This window comes from Grampus griseus (assembly GCF_964374135.1).
Source record: "Grampus griseus genome assembly, chromosome: 10".
Taxonomy (NCBI): Eukaryota; Metazoa; Chordata; class Mammalia; order Artiodactyla; family Delphinidae; genus Grampus; species Grampus griseus.
The window spans coordinates 53,066,422-53,084,662 of NC_139004.1; the positions used below are offsets into that span (position 1 = coordinate 53,066,422).

Here is an 18,241-nt window from a genome sequence, read left to right on the forward strand (position 1 = left end):
TCACATTAAACCATACTCTTCTGTTACTCAGTTCATTCATTTCTTGAGTGCCTGCCTTTAGATGCCAGGTGTTTGATCTAAGTTTTCAAGTAGAGTTATTATTCAGCTTAAGCCACTCTATTTAGTTGTCAACAGTAGTTAGAGCAGGACCTTAAAGAAGAGGTCAAAATTAGATCAATGTTTAGATCCAAAATGATTATAAAACATACTAAAGGTCGTGGAACATAAAGCATTACTGAGACGAGTTCAATGTTTAAAATACCTTTTCTTTTTAACGATAAGCTATAATATATACATGCATATAGAGCTATATACATTGGACTGTGGCTGCTACTCCTGACAGATCTTTTCTCCTTGGATGTACTTACAAATTCATGAGAATACCACGGAAACAGGACTTTCTAAACATTTTAAAAAACCTAGTTATGAGATAAGTGACTTGTCACACAGTGAGACGGAAAAACAACTGATATACATTGTTAATTTGTTCAAGTAATGTTATGTACAGTTTTATTGCCAGTATATGCACAACAGTAAGCATAGAACTATAAATACACAATGTAATTAACAGTAGAAAACAAAATTGTTACAGATAAAGGGGGGGATATAGAGAAACTATTTTCCTGCTGCTAGAACAAAAAGGAAGGAAGGTAAAAGCCTATCACAAATCATCCATTCAGAACTCTTGCCTTAAATTCTTTACATACATTTCTACATTTTTTTGATTAAACAAAGAAAGTACAGATAACTCTGTAACAAAAGCAAATTGCCTCCCTAATAGGTATTTGCCTTTCCAGTCAAATTCACTTTATGTTAGGATTTTTTAAAAAGTCAAGATGAGAAATCATTAGTATCCTGGTTCCAAATTACCAAATTTGCCTTCCACCAAAACTGGTAATTTTTGAAAGTTGGTTGCACATGAAAATAAGAGGTGTAGCAAAAGGTGATTAAAAAAATTTGTTAAAAAGTAACAGAAAATCACCCTTTTAATAGTTTTCCAAAAGACACTATAGGCAGCAGCTCAGTTAAAAGTATTAGCCCTGAAGAGGTAGAGAATTTGAGCCCATTATACAAAGATAATAACCTTGGCACCATCTTCTCTCTCATCAGGATCAATGTTTTCAAGTAAGACAATTTCATGGTAAAAGGAAACCAGGTTCCACCATTTAAAGAAAAGGTGCTGTCGACTCCCATGTCTCAATAATTAGTTTGTTTATTAAATGAGAAACAGAAGACGGTCAAGGACACACATGCACTTGATTTTTTTTTTATGTTTCCATTATCAAGTTTATTCATAAGTGAATTTGATATTAATAAATAAAAAAAGCATCATTCACAACAAAGATAAACAAACCAAAAAACCCTGCAATGAAACCTTCTATTTCAATAAGTAACAGGAAAAACACAGGCTGATGATTTGGTACAGCTTTCTTAAGGGATCATAGAGGGGACATGGTTTTAAATAAAGATGGCAAGATCAACAACCAACAAAGGATATCAGCCTTACAGAACTGGCTGATTCTGTAACATTTCTTTGAGGTCTTAGTTTTAAACTACAGATCACCCCAAAGAAGTTGCAACTAATTAATGACGTGTATCACCATCACACCAACAGAGTCCAGCTGTAGTTCAGATTAGTCCTGCTTTATTTCACATCATTTCAATATTTCTAGCATAGGACATGATACGGAACAAAACTCAAAGTAGCAATAAAAATATTATTCTGCATTTGAATAAAGGCCAAAAAATGTTTTAGACTGTTAAACTTTTAAAGCTTTAAGCATTCCTGTTTAACCAGCATTTTAAAAAATGTATACAGTCATAACACTGGCAAAGGTTAATGGGAGGACAAAGAAGTAAAACATGTGAAATGATGAATTAGATTAAAAATTACTTTGTATTGACCAACTGATGTTAATACTGCTTCTTTTGAATTTGGAATAACTATCATAAAAGTTACATGCAGACTGAGGATAGCCCTCTGTTACAGAAAATACAAAACAAAACAAAAAACTAAAACTGGGAAACAATGGTAACTTCCAAAAGATGTATTTGAAAATTTCCTTTCATTGATGAGGGTGGTCTGTCTGTCCTTTCTTTGAGAGACCTGGTTCACTTCCATCAGCTTCACTAACTTTGTCCAGAAACATCAGTAGTGGGATCAGCTCCTCCAGAACCTGTTTGTGCGCGTTTGATGTAAAGATTCAGTAGCTTCATCTGCAGATTCAAGCCAAACACGTCATTTGAGAAAGCTGCTCTAAATTATTGTAAGATGCTCATTAAAAAAAATTATACATATGTGAGCTTCAAAAGATATTTTAGACTGAGGGGTTATTATAATGCCCCAGTTACTGTTGATAATTAAGAATTTCAAAAAAAAATTTTAAGTCTCAGTTTGTTCAGGACAGTATTCTAGCATGCCTTTTCAAAAAATGTTATAGTGATAACATACAAAACTTAGAAAAAGAAGTCACCATCAAGACAATAATGATAAACATTTGAGCAGTATGTGCTATACAATATACTGCCTTAAATTCTCTCTTTTTATCTTCACAACATTTTACAGATGAGGAAATCGAGATACAGGATGTGCCATCCCTGCCTAAGGTCACAGGGGTAGAGAGAAGTGGGCCAGGAGAGGCAACTAGGCACTTGGGCTCCAGCACCCAAGATCTCAGACAACTACGTCACTGCTCTCCTAACAAGAATGTTTTTGATTTCTCTGTGTCATTTTGCAGTCGTTATTGTATGAGATCATATTTTTATAGTTTGGAATCAAAGCACATCCAATTCTGTTTTCTACTTTTTTTTCACCTAATGTCATTCTCAGATATTTTTCCTACTTACTGTCTTCACATGCAACATTACTACTGGCTGCCTAGTATTCTGGTAAAGTGCTGAATTTTAATTCTTCTACAGACAACTCTGGATTATCAGGACCTAACTTAAATTTATGACAAAACTCAGGATACATTTTTCTCTGAAAACCACTTTGTTGTTCAAAGTTTGCTTTTTTAACATTGTCTTTGACCGAAGGGTTTTTAAACCTGGTGTCCACAAGATTCAGAGGCTCACTGAACGCCCCCCGCACCCATGAAACTATGCGTAAAATTTATCTGTATGCATTTATTTTTCTTGGGATGAGATTATAGCTAAAGCTCAAAGTGGTCTGTAACACAGAAAAGGTTAAGAACCACAGCTTTCTCTTTCTTTCTTTCTTTCAGCCACGCCACACAGCATGTGGAATCTGAGTTCCCTGACCAGGGATCAAACCTGTGCCCCCCTGCAGTGGAAGCACAGAGTGTTAACCACTGGACCTCCAGGAAGTCCCTAGAACCACTGCTTTAATCTATCTATAACTTGTATAGGTATTTATTGTAAGGTATACACCTGAGCTCTTTTTCTTTCTATGTATTTTTTCTTCCCTTTGCTACTTAAAAAATAAATTTGATGATAGTAATGACAACTGTTAGGATTTGGGGAAACTTTTTATATGAAGGTGAGTGTCTTGCCAGTTAACTGGTTCATAAACCGTAATTCAACAATCATAGTTTATCCTCACCCCTTAGAAAAAATTTCAAGGTTTTGATAGTATCAAAGAAATGAAGAAAGCAAGACTGATTTTGTGTTTTTTTGCATCTTAAGGACTAATTGGAAAATTTATTTTAACATAACAAATCAAAGTTAAACATTTATTGTGATCATGATAAGAACAGAAAGAGGAAAAACAAATACTTGATTATCATAGTTCATAAAGGAAAATTTTTTTAATGTTCAATTTTTCCATATTTGGGGACATATAAATCCATGGATATATAACTATTATTTATTCTTAATTAAACAGCCCTTGGGGGTAAGGATTTCGGTGTGGGAGTGAGGAGAGTCAGTTGGTGATCAATAAATAACCAGAAGCTGTAGGCATTTTTTTCACAGCAGTCTACCAACCACCCTACCAAACCGCTGACCTCACCTGAGTAACAGATGTGAAAGTACAAACAGCTAAACTGCAAACGGTAAGAGGAATAAGCTGGATTCGCAAAGCTTAATTAAAATCCGAATAACAAATTTACTCTTTTTATTTAAATTAATTAATTAACTTTTGGCTGTGCTGGGTCCCCATTGCTGCGCGCAGGCCTCCTCTAGTTGCGGCGAAAAGGGGCCAGTCCTCGTTGTGGTTTGGGCTTGTCATTGCGGTGGCTTCTCTTGTTGTGGAGCATGGGCTCTACGCACGCGGGCTTCAGTAGTTGTGGCTCGCGGTCTCTAGAGTGCAGGACCAGCAGTTGTGGCACACGGGCTTAGCTGCTCCACAGCACGTGGGATCTTCCTGGACCAGGGCTCAAACCCACGTCCCCTGCATTGGCAGGCGGATTCTCAACCACTGCCCCACCAGGGAAGCCCCCAAATTTACTCTTTAACACACTCAAAGAACTAAATTTTGAAGAAGGACCCACAGCCACCATCTTTAGAACAGAGCAGCACTACTTACTTTACTGCCAGTGAGCTGACTGAGATGTGGTTTTAGTTCATCACCAATTACCGCATGAACAGCCACCAGGCAGAAGACACAAGCTTTCCGAACACTGCTCTCCGAATTATCATAACCCTGGGAAGAAAAGTCCTTGTTAGCACTCCTGCAGGATCTGAGGAAAGTACCATTCCAGAGACAGACGTGCAACTCAAAGAGGAGATCCCAAGTATGCTGAGGAGACAGAGCTTTCCTGACTGGACAAAGTTAATTTCTCACCTTTTCAGGCAGAGACGTGCCCTTCCCTCCTCCACCTCCCCTTCGGCATCCCCACTCCACTGTCAGACTTCCTTATCGGGTTCTTTCTTACTTAGCTTGGAAAGCTGCAATCCTCTGACTCTGGGGCTGCCCCTCTGCCAATCCACCCTGCCAAAGTCTCTGAATTAACCTTCCTAAAGCATTCAGCTGTAGTGAATTCAACAGCTCCTCACTATTGAATAAAACCTAAACTCCTTGGCCTGGCAGTCAAGGTACTCCTGTAATCCAGGCTGAATTAATCTTAACATCTGGCCCATCCCTACCATTACTCTAAGTTATTCATCCAACAAACATTTATTCAGTACCCACTGTATGTAAGACACACACCTATTATGTATATTCTGTTCTTAGCACCAAAGCACAGATAAGAAAGGAAAAGATTTGGATCTTATCTTCAAGGACCTCACAATTTAGTAGTATTCGGCTTAGAACAGTCACAAAGGTAATACTATAGAAGCACAAAGAAATGAATGATTAACGCTCTTCAGGAGGGATCTTAATATACATACTATGTAATATTAGTCATTAAAATTACATTATAAGATATTATTTATTGGATGGAAAAAGTTCACAATCTATGATTAAGTTAAGCAAAGCATGTTACAAAATATGATCCCATTTTTTAGAAGTATTTATATGTATGGGTTTGTATGCATAGAAAAAAATCCACATTAAATGGTAAGTTACCATGCTAAATGGTAAGTTTTATGTTATGTATATTCTACCACACACACACACAGCTAATTACAGAAAGTCTTTGCTCCTAAGACAGCTAAGAACACCTAAGACAGCAGGAAGGCTTGGTCATGCCACTAGTGTTGCCTGGCAAGTGCCTAAAATAACTGAGTCCCAAATGTATCACACATAGCTTATTCCTCCAAGCTTTGCTGCTTACCTGTATTAGGCCTGGCATAATCTCTGGCAAAAGCAGGTTAAGGGTTTCCTTGGAAACTCTCTCTATCACTTTTGTTTGCATTTTGATTGCAGCCAGATTAATTGGGTAATCTGCAGTTTGGATGATGGGACAAAGCACTTTGATGCACTGCTCCGGACTGATTGAAGTGGCCAACACTGACGCAGCTTCCTCAGCAGATCTCACCACCTAAAACAAAGAGGTCAACATTTAGCAGGGAAGTAATTTTGTAAAACGTATACTGTGGCCTGGATGTATACATTTCATGAAATAAGTCCTAGGACGTGATATCTGGGATTTTCTTTGAAAACACTAAACAAACAAACATAAAAGGTGAGGGTACAGATAAAACAGGTTTGATAACTGTTGAAGCTAGAAGATGGAAACATGGTGCTTTTTTACATCATTCTTCCTTCATTTGTGTTCTCTTAATGTTGGCTTGATTCAGTGATTAAAAGCAACTTTAACATGATATTGTGGTCTAGTTCTGCAGGGGAGTGGAGGCTCTGTCCACCTAGACTACACTGTGACTGGAGTCCTCTGCATCAGCCACGCTGAGACCCTGCTCATTGTTAGGACCCTCAACTCCAGGAGGGCTTGTGCCTTTTATCAAGTTATTAACAAAATAAAATAAAAATCATTTCATTAATATGTTATCAAGTTAACAGGCTATTTCCCCTACTGTTCATAATGATTTTCTTTCCTTCTATATTGGACTTGGGGAGGGTAAAACACTGGTTCTGCAATGAAGAGAAGAAACAGTTATCTATATTTTTATTGGAAGCTGTAATCTCTAAAGATGGTCTTGAAAACATGTAAAAATTATTGCTTTTGCTGCTACTTTGGTATTATCTCATTTGTGCTCTCAATCTGTGAGAGGTACTTAGAAAGGTATAGTGGAAAATACACTGCAAGTCAGAAGACCTAGGGCTAATTTCAGCTCTAACAGCTTAAGAATGTCAATTTTATCTTTGGTAAAAACTGGTATGCTACAAGGCCTTATTTAGGTCAGAAGGTGGATAACTAAAGTACAAATATTACATAGCTTTTTTAAGCCTTCAGCAAGATGTTACACATGTACCACTACTAAACACCAAGTGGATATTTTAAAAAATCGGATTAAAAATCCAGGTAGATTTAAAAGTTATGGCTCACTCTCCTGTAAGATTCACAGTCACAGCTTCTGAAAAGTGAATTACCCAGAGGGTTTCGATTTTTTCATATCCTCACCAACATTTCTTCATGTGTGTGAAGTGTGGTATTTCATTGTGTTTTTAGCTGCATTTCCCTAAAGACTAATGAGGGTGAGAATCCTTTTATGTGCTTATTGGCCATTTGTATATCTTCTTTGAAGAAATGTCAACTCAGATCCTTTGCTCGTTGAAAAACTGAGTTATTTACCTTTTCATTGTTGAGTTATGAGAGTTCTTTATATATTATGGTGGTTAGTCCCTTATCAGACATGATTTGCAAAAATTTTCTCCTATGTTATGGGTTGTCTTTTCACTTTCCTGAGAGCATCCTTTGAAGCACAAGAGTTTTTAATTTTGATAAAGTTCAACTTACTCTTTTTTTCCTTGTTGATTATTTCTGCTTTTGGTATTGTATCTAAGAAACTATTGCCTAACCCAAGGTAACAAAGATTCACACCTATGCTTTCTTCTGAGAGTTTTACAGTTTTAAATCTTATACTTAACTTTAATCTATTTTGTCTCACTGCTGCTTTAACTTTCTTTTTTTGACTTGTCTTTTGCTTATGTATTGCTCTGATGCTTTCTCTTAGAGTTGCAGTCCCTATTTGAAACTTGCTTTTCTAATTATTTTAATGAAAGTCCTTATGATTATCTCATCTCACTGATTATCTCATCAGTGTCATTGGTCATGATGGGGATATCCTGACTATAATGTAACAAGACAGGTTTACAGGACTCTTTCAGGAAAGCTGTACTCATTGTTTTACTGAGTAAACTTTTAACAGACATCTAGCTCCTATAGGCAATTTACCACTTTAAAATAACAATGATTCTTATCTTCATTAGTTATTTAAAAAAAACAAATTCTTATTGGTAAATGGAAAGTGAAGTTAAGATTGGTGAACTCTAAATGGAAATCTAAAAGTGAATTATAGGAGAAAATGAAATCATATAAATTATATCCTAGAGCTCACCTATTTTAGGTAAAAGGCCATGGTATCAATATAATTAGTTAAACAGAAAAGATTATATGTTTGCTTCTCAATCAGATACTACCTTGAACATTAAGAAAATGCTTGCTAAGAGTACTTTCAAACAACGTTTGTATGTTTCATGCAATAATATCAGAAGTACTGTCAGGTCACTTACCTCCTTATGAGGATCTTTATGTGCTTCCAGTGTTTTCATGACAGTCAGTTCTGCATAGTTTTTAAATCTTGCTGGTTGATGCCTTAGGATTTCTCTTAAAACCTTTAATGCCAAAGCCCTGATTGTAGGCTAAGAAGAAATATTTTAATGTTTTTAATATTTTGGGTTGTAGACAATCTTTATATTTTCCATTTCTGTAACTTAAGGGTCTTAATATGGGTTGGGGGAATTGTAGACAACTGCATAAAATATGCGGTATATTACACAATTAAGTTTTCACATCTCTAGTTGAAAACTAATACTTCTTAAAGAAACCAAGAACCACTACATTCTATTAAAAAGGAAGTTTTACTTTTGAACAACTAATTCAAATATGCAAAAAAAAGTACTCTCCTATAAAAATTTTGTCAGCAACCTTTCATTTTCCCTGTTGTCAACTGTTGAAAATCACTGAGCTGCTTGGTTGGGAAGAAAAAGTACTTTACAGTGAAAATTTCAGGCAGAAAGAAGCAGCAGAAAAGATCATTTTCCCAATTTCCAAATCTGTGTAGCACTTGATTAATAGGCAATGACAGGCAATCCAAGACAGGAAAAACAGGCTATTGTTTACATATTCTGCCGTTTTACCTCTTTATCCCCAAGGGTTTCAAGCAATAAAAGTAATATTGTTTTGAAGTGTTCATCCCAAACACTGAAAGATTCTTCCTGTGTCAGTTTCATGAGTTCATAGAGGGCGATTTTTCTTTCTTCTACACGTTCATTATGGTTAGACAACTCCTTCAATAACTCTGCAACCAGGTCAGAATGGTCTAGGGAAAGATCTGTCATAAGGACATGATGTTAATTCTGTAACTTTATAGGTCAACTTTCACAAGTATGGGGATGACAACGTTATAACATCATGAACACAAACAGAAAGTTGCTTGTAAAAAAAACCCCCAAAACAAAGAAAAATGACCAAGTAATACTCTTTTCCATTTGTCATCCCCAAAACCTCAATGCTAGTTTAAAACCATTTATAATAAAAATTCACAGGAGAATTGTATAATGAACCCCCATGTGCCCATCACCCAGATTTAAAAATTATTAAGATTTTACCATTCTTACATCATCTTTGTACCCCCCCCCAACTTTTTTTCTGAAAATTTTTTAGCAAATCCCAAATGTATCATTTCATCCTTACACACTTCAGCATGCACTTCTATGTTGTCATGCCAGGAGGCTCACAGTGTCTGGGTACTCAATTTTCAGCGATACTAATAAATGATCACTGGATTTAACTGGTAACAACTTGATCCCACCGTTGTAAAGTTCCCCTTCAACCTTTTAACTAATGATTTCACCCACTGATGTTGCTAAATCAATTATTTTATTAGGAGTTAAAAATGGGCTGGAATTCTTTGAGAGTGAGTTTATCAACTAGAGCTATTTTGATTGCCCTGAAATGCAGTTTGATAGAAAAGGCAGAATACCTAATATATTTCCCTTTAAATTTCTAAGTCAAGAGTTGGGCCCAGTGGTTATCAAGGAGTTTTCATTTGTTTTTGCTTTCTTTTTTTAAAGTATAAGTATGAACTCATGAATTTTATGAACGTTAAAGGACACATTGTTTATTTTTCGAAGTCATCAGATAATGCTTTGAGAAATCTTCGTAGGAAAGACAATTAAATCCAAAAGCTCACATTAGAACATTAAAAAATACCAGAGTTCTTCCTAAATTCTTTTGATGATAAAATACATGATCAATTCAGGTTTGAGGGACTTGGGCAGGCATTTGCTTGAGCTTGTGCCATAGATTCTTTTCCCTTCTAACTCATTCTCTGGAATAAAATAATCACAGAACATGGTGCCTGAGCCTAGAAGGTACACCTGGGGTCACTCCCTCTGCCAAGTCTCCAGGAAAGACAGCTAACACTGTGGAGCTGTGTTCTCCGTGGCTTCACTTGGCATGAGTATGCTGGCCTTTTGGAGAGGGTTGCTGCCTACAAAAGGAAATGCTCAAGAGGAAAGAGCACTTTTCCCAAAAATGAACTTTGAGGTTGTAGTTTGCCAGATGGTTCACAACTGGTCCATAAAAACAGAAGCTACTGTGCCTCATCCTGCCAGCTGGTTAGCCACTGACCTAGAGATACCAATGGCCTGACATTATAGGTCTCAGGGAACCCACAACTACAAGTAGGGAAAGAAAAGTTATATTTCACTTAAGAGGATTCAGAAAACTGAGGAAAGGAAATCAAGCTGAACTACTAGAACAGATGACTTCTACTGGAACAAAACTAACAGATGATAGGGAAGGGAAATTGAACCAAAATGTAATGATAATATTCACTGCCTATAAAAAAGGAAGTTTGTTAGGACAACTTTTGTGGAACTATAATAAGAGCACGAAGAACTTCTGGTCCCCAAACACTCATACACAGAGCACAAAATGTGATTACTGAATTTAAAAACTTGAGATAATCTGGAAAGAATGATCACTGAGGAGAACTAAATTAGGGTTTTGGAAGATCAGGAAGAACCTCTGCAAAATGCAGAGCAAAACCATGGAAAATGAGAAATTTGAGTTCAAAGATCTTAACTTGGAGAATAAAAACTGTCTTATAATAATTTCATTTGTATAGACCAACATTAGAACAATATTGCTGGCTTAACAAGAACTACTGCAGCAGGATCAATACATCTCTATAAACCACTCAAAAATCACTCCTGTGAAGTTACATTATCAGACTTTCAAAGATGTCATAAAATCATTCTGATAAGAGTATATTTTATTTCAGCTGAATCAAGAGAAATCTCAAGAAAATGCTTTGTTTCAAGGGAACTCAGTTCTCCTCTTCATGAATATAGGCTTTGTAATTACTCTAGAAGATAATTAGAAATGACTTGTCATATAATGGTCTGGACAGATGACTGACAGGAAAATAACTTCTGCCAAAGAAAGCACATAAATTATTTGTTAAAAACTGAACTATTTATGTCGTACAAACGAGATAAACCTAACGTACTGAATTAATTAAGATAAAGTATAATCAACTGTATTTCCCCTTCTGACACATAGAAGCGTTGTTGTTCTGTGAAAAGAACACAGGCTCTGGAGTCTCACCAAGCCTCTGCCCCTTAGCCTTTGTGTGATAGGAGCACACTCTCAATTATTGTGGAGGCTGGGTTTTCTTATCAGTAAAATGGGAAAATAGCACGCACTTCCTAGGGTCATGGTGAGGACCTGGGCCTGAAATATGAGTCTCCCTTGAATAACAGTATCACCCTCACTAGAGGTAGTACATATTCTGGAATATTATAGTCCCTGGTAAACTTTACAAAGGTCATAATTAGAACTGGCCATTAGTGGGTTTGACTTGTTAGTTTTGATAAATGTATCACTAATGTGTGTATCTGTCTGTAATATGTACAGACACATCTGAGTAAGAGAGATACTTAATAAGTCTCAGAATTTTAAAACAAATTCCTACTTGAACAAAATAATTATCTCCTGCCAAAAGTTTTATATTTTAAAAACAAAATAAGGAGAAATTTTACTTGGGGGCAGGGCATAAAAGAAAAATTAAAACAGCAAAATGGAGGTCAATATGTTAAAAAAGATAATGTCAGCAATGTTTACAATAAAATAATGTCAAATAAGGTCTTCCCCACCTCAAATTTAAAAAAGAAAATAGACAGTAAATGAAAACAATTGCTATATGAAGCTTGGAACAACTACTATTTTGGTGTAACTGAAGGCTTATTTATCTTCAAATGTTTCAGAAGTCAATCAAGTATTATGCTGTGACGAAATAACGTTCTCAAGTTCAAAAATATTCTACCCAGTTAGGTTTCAGTTATATAATTTCCAAAGATATTTTCCTTTAACAAATGAGAAATATATGATCCTTAGTAAAGGAGAAGAGAATTAGACAATAAGGGGGTGACCTTGCTAAGTTGTCATAATTTTGGCTTTGTGGTACTTGTGATATATCAAGCCTCAACATGAGAAACTGGTAAAAACACAATTCCTCAATCTCATAAAATGAAGATGTTTTTCCGTTTATCAAAATTACAGGCCTGGGGACAGATTCCCAGGCAGAGTACGGAGGGTTTCCACATGTGAGAGTGGGAACGATAGGGTTTCAAGAGCTCAGCTAGAACAAGAAGTGAGTCCACATGTAGTGGCAACCAGGTGTGATGTGTCAGAGCCCAAGCAGAATGGCATTGAGGCCAAGGAAGTTGAGGGTGGAATGGTAGAGCCCAGCAGGGTGGGGAGTGCATCCGCGCAGGTGAGGAGGTGGTGGCAGAGACGGAGAACTGGCTGCACACAGGAGGATTGATCAAATAAGTAAGTATATTCAAGATAACGGAAGTCAGGTTTCTCACAGGGGGTTGTTAATATGGAAAAGGAGAAACTAAAATTAACCTTATGGTGCTAGACTAGAATTGGAGTTATTGGTATAAACACATAGCTTTTGACAGATACAGCAATAGATATAAATCAGCGTGCACGTGTGTATACACACGTACGTGCATACACAAACACACACACTCCTTAGCTCTAGTCACTTAAGAGGTCTGGGGAGTAGTGATGTCCCACCAGCACTGAGTACACCTAGTGCCCAGACTTTAGTCTTTAAAGACCATTTTCTGTTAAAAGAAACCAAGGATCAATCCTTGGAGAAATGATTGATTCCAGGACTGAAGCAAGGACGGTCTAAGATTTTGCTGTGTCAGAATGTAAGAATGGGGACATGTTAAAAGGACACAAAAACCAGCTTGAATGGGATCTTGATGGTCAAATTAAGGACAATTTGAGCATCAAAATAAATAAAAACAGTTAAACATTATAGCCCATTGAATACAACAGGAAACTATGTGTCTTTACAGTTATAAATATTTATTTTTTTAAAATAAATAAAATTTAAGTTTAATGAGGAACAGGATATTTACAGTTTTAAAGTACCTCTCCACAAAACACTTATTAATTACAAAATGAGTAACTTCATAGTGGAGAAGCCTGTTAGCAGCACCATAATCAAGTGATCAAAATTACATCACCAATCTTGGGGCAAAGGGAAATCATGTGTTAGTTGAAAGATGCACTGACACTTCTGTGATACTGATGCCAAGAGTACAAAATCTGAATCCAATCATCAGAAACATCAGACAAACCTAAATTGAGGGAAATGCTACAAAATAACTGGTCTTTAACCATCAAAAGTGCCACGGTCATGAAAGCCAAGAAAAGACTGAACACTGAAGGAGACGTGATGATTAAATGCAACAGACATTCTGAACTGGATACTCCACTATAAGATATTATCGGGACAAGTGGAAAAACTCTAAGGATGGATAGTTATTAATGTAGCACTGATAATTCCCTGACTTTGATGAATATATTGTAATTATGCAGGAGACTGTCTTTGTTTATAGAAAGTATGTCCTAAAGTATCTGAAGTGATGGAGCGTCAGTTTGGCAACTTACTCTCAGATGGTTCAAGAAAAATTTCCTTCTACTGTACTCCCAACTTTTAAGCTTTTGACTATTTTGAAATAATACTTAAAAAAAACCCCTACATATATATATATATATATATATATATATATATATATATATACACACCTATATAGTGCATATATATGTGAGATATACATATATATAGCGGAGCCGAAGCAAGAAATGTCAGTTGTGACCTCTGTGCATAAATACTTTAAAACCAAATTAAATTAAGCTGCTAAAGCTAGGTCTCAATCTCCAGGCTGTTGCTACTATGCAGGGTTCCAAGGGCACTTTGCTGCTAGGTCCAATTCATACACTTCTGTTATGCTGCTATCATGACTAAACCTCAACAGCATAGTCAACTATTTATGATAGATTAAAATACACCAAAGTGCATAATTGTGGCAATTTTATAGATTCTTATGTAATTTAGACAGTTTGGTATGTTGTCATAATTTTGCCTTTGTGATATATTAAAGTCTCTTAACATGACATGTTGGCCAAAATATGATTCATTGACCTCATTAGTAATCAAAGAAATTCAGAAGTGAAGATATTTTTCTATTCATCAAAATTAGAAAAATTAAAAAATAATCTGATATCTAATTTCTCAGTCTTCCTAACAATTAAGGAAATGCTCATTAGGATGACCTATTTTATATCCATCACAATGACAAAAAATAAAAACACTTAAACATTCTGGGTTGGTGAGGAAATCAGTACTACTTAAACTGGCCAAGTGTTTTGAGTTGGTAATCGGTAGTAACTCTCAAAACAAACTTACAGATATCCCTTAATTGGGCAATTCTATCCCTAGAAATCTCTTAGAATTACCTGTATGTGTACATAAATTTTATGCAGAAATATGTTCACTGACAGCAACACTGAGGGAATAAAGGGAAAATCAGAAATTACCTAAGTATGAAATCATGAGTGTTGAGGGGGAGACTTTCAAGTTTATTTACATAAAGTTATATATTACTATACATTACTTAAGAAAAGAATTAATGGATCATGTAATTTGTTAAGGAAAAGAATGTAACTCCTTACTATTAAAAATAAGTAAAACATTTACAGTGTTCTGTACTTTATAGTCAGTTCTTATACACCTTATCCAAACCTTACTGCATACTGTGATCAGAAGGGCAGGTAACATAGCATCTCCAACCTAGGGACAAGTGAGATTCAGGAAGGTCAACCAACTTCCCAGGTGATGCAACATAGTGTCAGAGCTTAGACCTAAGCCAACTCCAAATCTTAATGGTAGCTTTTCCCATATTTGGTTCTTGAATGTATCTTATTAAAGAGTTTATGACTTCACACTCAAAAGGCTATTGTAAAGAATGGGTATCCTTTCAAAGGGTTTTGTCATTCTGGTATAAAAATTAATAACTAAATGAAATGTGTCTAGAGATAGACTAAATTTATAAGCTACAACTGGTTTCAGTTGTTTCTGGGAGGTCACTGAGGTTTTCTTAATTTCAAGGATGATATTAGGATGATTAATCTGTCTCTTATTCAGGGTCAGAAAACCACCAAACCACTAGAAATGAGCTCCTAGAAGATGGGAGAGAATGTTCCCACCCCCAAAGATCCTTACTTTTTAGGGAGTTACAATAAAAGAGCATGCATATTTCATTTGCTTCGTTGATTATCAGTCCTCCAAAACACAGACAGTAGCAGCAGGACCCAGGACATACCATCAGGAAACTGGTCAGCATCATCATCAAACATGGCTTCCTTGAGGGCAGACTTATTGAAGGGACTGATGCTATCTGAGTAGTTATACGGATTATAGTCTCGAGAGCGTGGAGAGGAGTGAGCAGGCATCGAATGGAGCAATGAAGTTTTATTATCAAGGGCTGTTTGGCTTGAGTCAGTAGCATCACCTCCTGCTCTTGGGTCAGACATCCCAGGACCGCCACATGTCTATTAATGGGAAGGGGAAGGCAGAGCAAATTAACTCCTTTTTAAATCTCTTTGAAATTCTAAAAAGATATTTCCCTACTGCTTCAAAGGCTATTTTAAAAAGGTAACAATAACCAGCCAAAAAAAAATTAAGTAATGGAAATCAACATGACGAGTTAAAACTTACATGCAAAAAGTCACAGTTTTTTATAAAGAGATGTAAAGAAACCACAGCCATAAGGGCAAATAAGAACTGTAAAAGAATGCTATCTCTCCTCCTAGAGAATGGACTTGAGGACAGGGGAGGGGGAAGCGTAAGCTGGGACAAAGTGAGAGAGTGGTAGTGTATATATGGACATATATACACTACCAAATGTAAGATAGATAGCTAGTGGGAAGCAGTCACATAGCACAGGGAGATCAGCTCGGTGCTTTGTGACCAGCTAGAGGGGTGGGATAGGGAAGATGGGAGGGAGGGAGACGCAGGTGGGAAGAGATATGGGGATATATGTATATGTATAACTGATTCACTTTGTTATAAGGCAGAAACTAACACACCATTGTAAAGCAATTATACTCCAATAAAAATGTTAAAATAAAAAGAATCCTGTCTCTAATGATTCCTATAGTTTCCTTGCCAGTGGCTTGATCAAGCAATATATACAATGTGACTAGCAACAGTTTCTCTATGCCAGTTAAAGATACAAAAGGACTTTCATTAGCAACACTTTCATTAGCAACACAGAACTAAAAGCTTAAGGTTGTAAATTATACAATGACAGTGTGTCCAACAAAGTATAAAAAAACCAAATTAAAAAAAGGCCTACTTAAGAAAAAATAAAAACGTCCCAAAAGGACTGCATAACTTTTGGAAGGATGCCTGATGGAGTTCGGGCACATTAACATACTTATCAAAATATCAATTGTGATCATCAATATCACCATTACCACCATCTACTGAGCAACTCTGTGCCAAGTCGTTAGCTAGGTGCTTCACAAATATCCTTTAAATATTTGCTGTGCGCCTTTTCCATGCTAGGTATTATTCTTGGCACTGGGGATATATTCTTGAACAAACGAGAGAATGCTGATTATCCTCATGAAGTTTACATTCTAGTGGAGGGACAGAGACATTAAGAAAACATAATGAATAAGTAAAGTATGTGGTACAGTAGGAGGTAATTAGTGTATGGGAGGCAGTACAGTATTAAAGGGATCATGAGTGCCGAGGTGGGAGAGAGGAGGCTGAAGATTAAATAGGGTGGTCACTGAGAAGCTACTGGAGCAAAGACTTGGAGGAAGTGAGGAAACTGGCCATGGCTATCTGCAGGAAGAATCTTTAAGGCAGAGGGAATAGCCAAGACAAAGGCCCCGAGGCAAAAGCATGCCCAGCGCAGTGGTTAAGAATCTGCCTGCCACTGCAGGGGACACGGGTTCGATCCCTGGTCCGGGAAGATACCACATGCTGCAGAGCAACTAAGCCCATGTGCCACAACTACTGAGCCTGTGAGCCACAACTACTGAGCCCGCACACCACAACTACTGAAGCCCACGAGCTCTAGGGCCCACGTGCTGCAACTACTGAAGCCTGCATGCTGCAACTACTGAAGCCCACACGCCTAGAGCCCGTGCTCCACAACAAGAGAAGCCATTGCAGTGAGAAGCCGGTGTACCACACCAAGAGTAGTCCCTGCTCGCCACAACTAGAGAAAGCCCGCATGCAGCAACAAAGACCCAACAGAGCAAAAAAAAAACCCATGCCCAGTAAGTTGAAGGAACAGCAAGGAAGCATGTAGCTAAAGCAGAGGAGAGTAGTAGGAGATGAAGCCAGAGAGGTAAAAAGGGAAAAAAGTCTACTGTATAGACTGTGGCTTATATTTTGAAGATGGAGTCAACAGATTTCCTGCTGGACCGAGAAGGGAGGATGAGAAAAAGAGATGAGACGAGGACAACTGTTCTGTCCAAGGTTTTTGGCTGAGCAACTAGCATTGCTATCAACTGAGATGGGAAAGATCAGGAGTTCAAACAGGCAGCTGGATGTGTGAATCTGGAAATCAGGAGAGAGGTCTGGGCTGGATGGAGTCATATGATTTATTATATACATAATAATTTTTAAGGTAGGCAGTAATATCCCTATTTTCCTTAGGAAGACATGGAGGCTTAGAAGTGATAATCTGACTAGTGAGTAAATGCCAAACTCACTTCTGCCAGAATCCACTACTTGGCCTCCTGACACTGTACTCTGCTATCACTTGGGAGAAAGTCTCAATTAAGCAGTGACTCTTACTAACCTGTTACTGGTACCATAGGCAGCTTTTGGGGTAGGGAACCTCAAATACGAGTGGTAAGCAGGTTTTTGGCATCCAGTTTACTAGGCTCATCGGCCATACAGGCACGGGGAGAAAAACAATAGCAGGAAGGAAGTCAGGAAGCAGAGCAGGGAGCCCTGTCGAGATTTGCTGAAGCATTGCAATGTTCTATAATTTTGTAAACACTGAGAAACCACAGATTCCACAGGAAATGGTGGGATAGCTTGTTTTGAGAAAAGTCTAAGCTGTGAGAGAAAAGTCTAAGAAGAAGCAGAGTAAAAAAACCCCACTTTTTTGTATAATGGCGGGGTAACAAACTGAGCAATAATACTCACAAATGTCAGAAAGATGGGTCATAACATTCTTAACTGGAACCGCAGAAACTGATGAAACAACCACTATCACTACACTGAACAGGAATAAAAAAGGTTTAAACACCTTATTTTGTCCTACAAGAGCCACGTGATCTGGCCCATGTTCCTATACTGGCTTTCCTCCTGG

The 18,241-nt window shown here is 37.1% G+C and overlaps 1 protein-coding gene across 10 annotated transcripts in view; it reads right to left on the minus strand.

The window, feature by feature from the left end:
• Positions 1 to 347: 347 nt before the first annotated feature.
• Positions 348 to 18,241, minus strand: part of CLASP2 (cytoplasmic linker associated protein 2) — a 184,512-nt gene continuing 166,618 nt past the window's right edge. For 4 of the 10 annotated variants that reach the window (XM_082662816.1, XM_082662820.1, XM_082662818.1 and 1 more), the window contains 6 exons: positions 15,224 to 15,452; positions 8,666 to 8,859; positions 8,039 to 8,167; positions 5,679 to 5,885; positions 4,487 to 4,603; positions 349 to 2,217 (listed from right to left, as the gene is read on the minus strand). In XM_082662816.1, coding sequence (XP_082518942.1) covers positions 2,131 to 2,217; positions 4,487 to 4,603; positions 5,679 to 5,885; positions 8,039 to 8,167; positions 8,666 to 8,859; positions 15,224 to 15,452 — 963 coding nt within the window. In that variant the 3' untranslated portion in view covers positions 349 to 2,130. Of the gene's footprint in view, positions 2,218 to 4,486; positions 4,604 to 5,678; positions 5,886 to 8,038; positions 8,168 to 8,665; positions 8,860 to 15,223; positions 15,453 to 18,241 lie in introns of all 10 variants that reach the window. The other 6 variants (XM_082662814.1, XM_082662815.1, XM_082662812.1 and 3 more) reach the window with 3 other exon arrangements.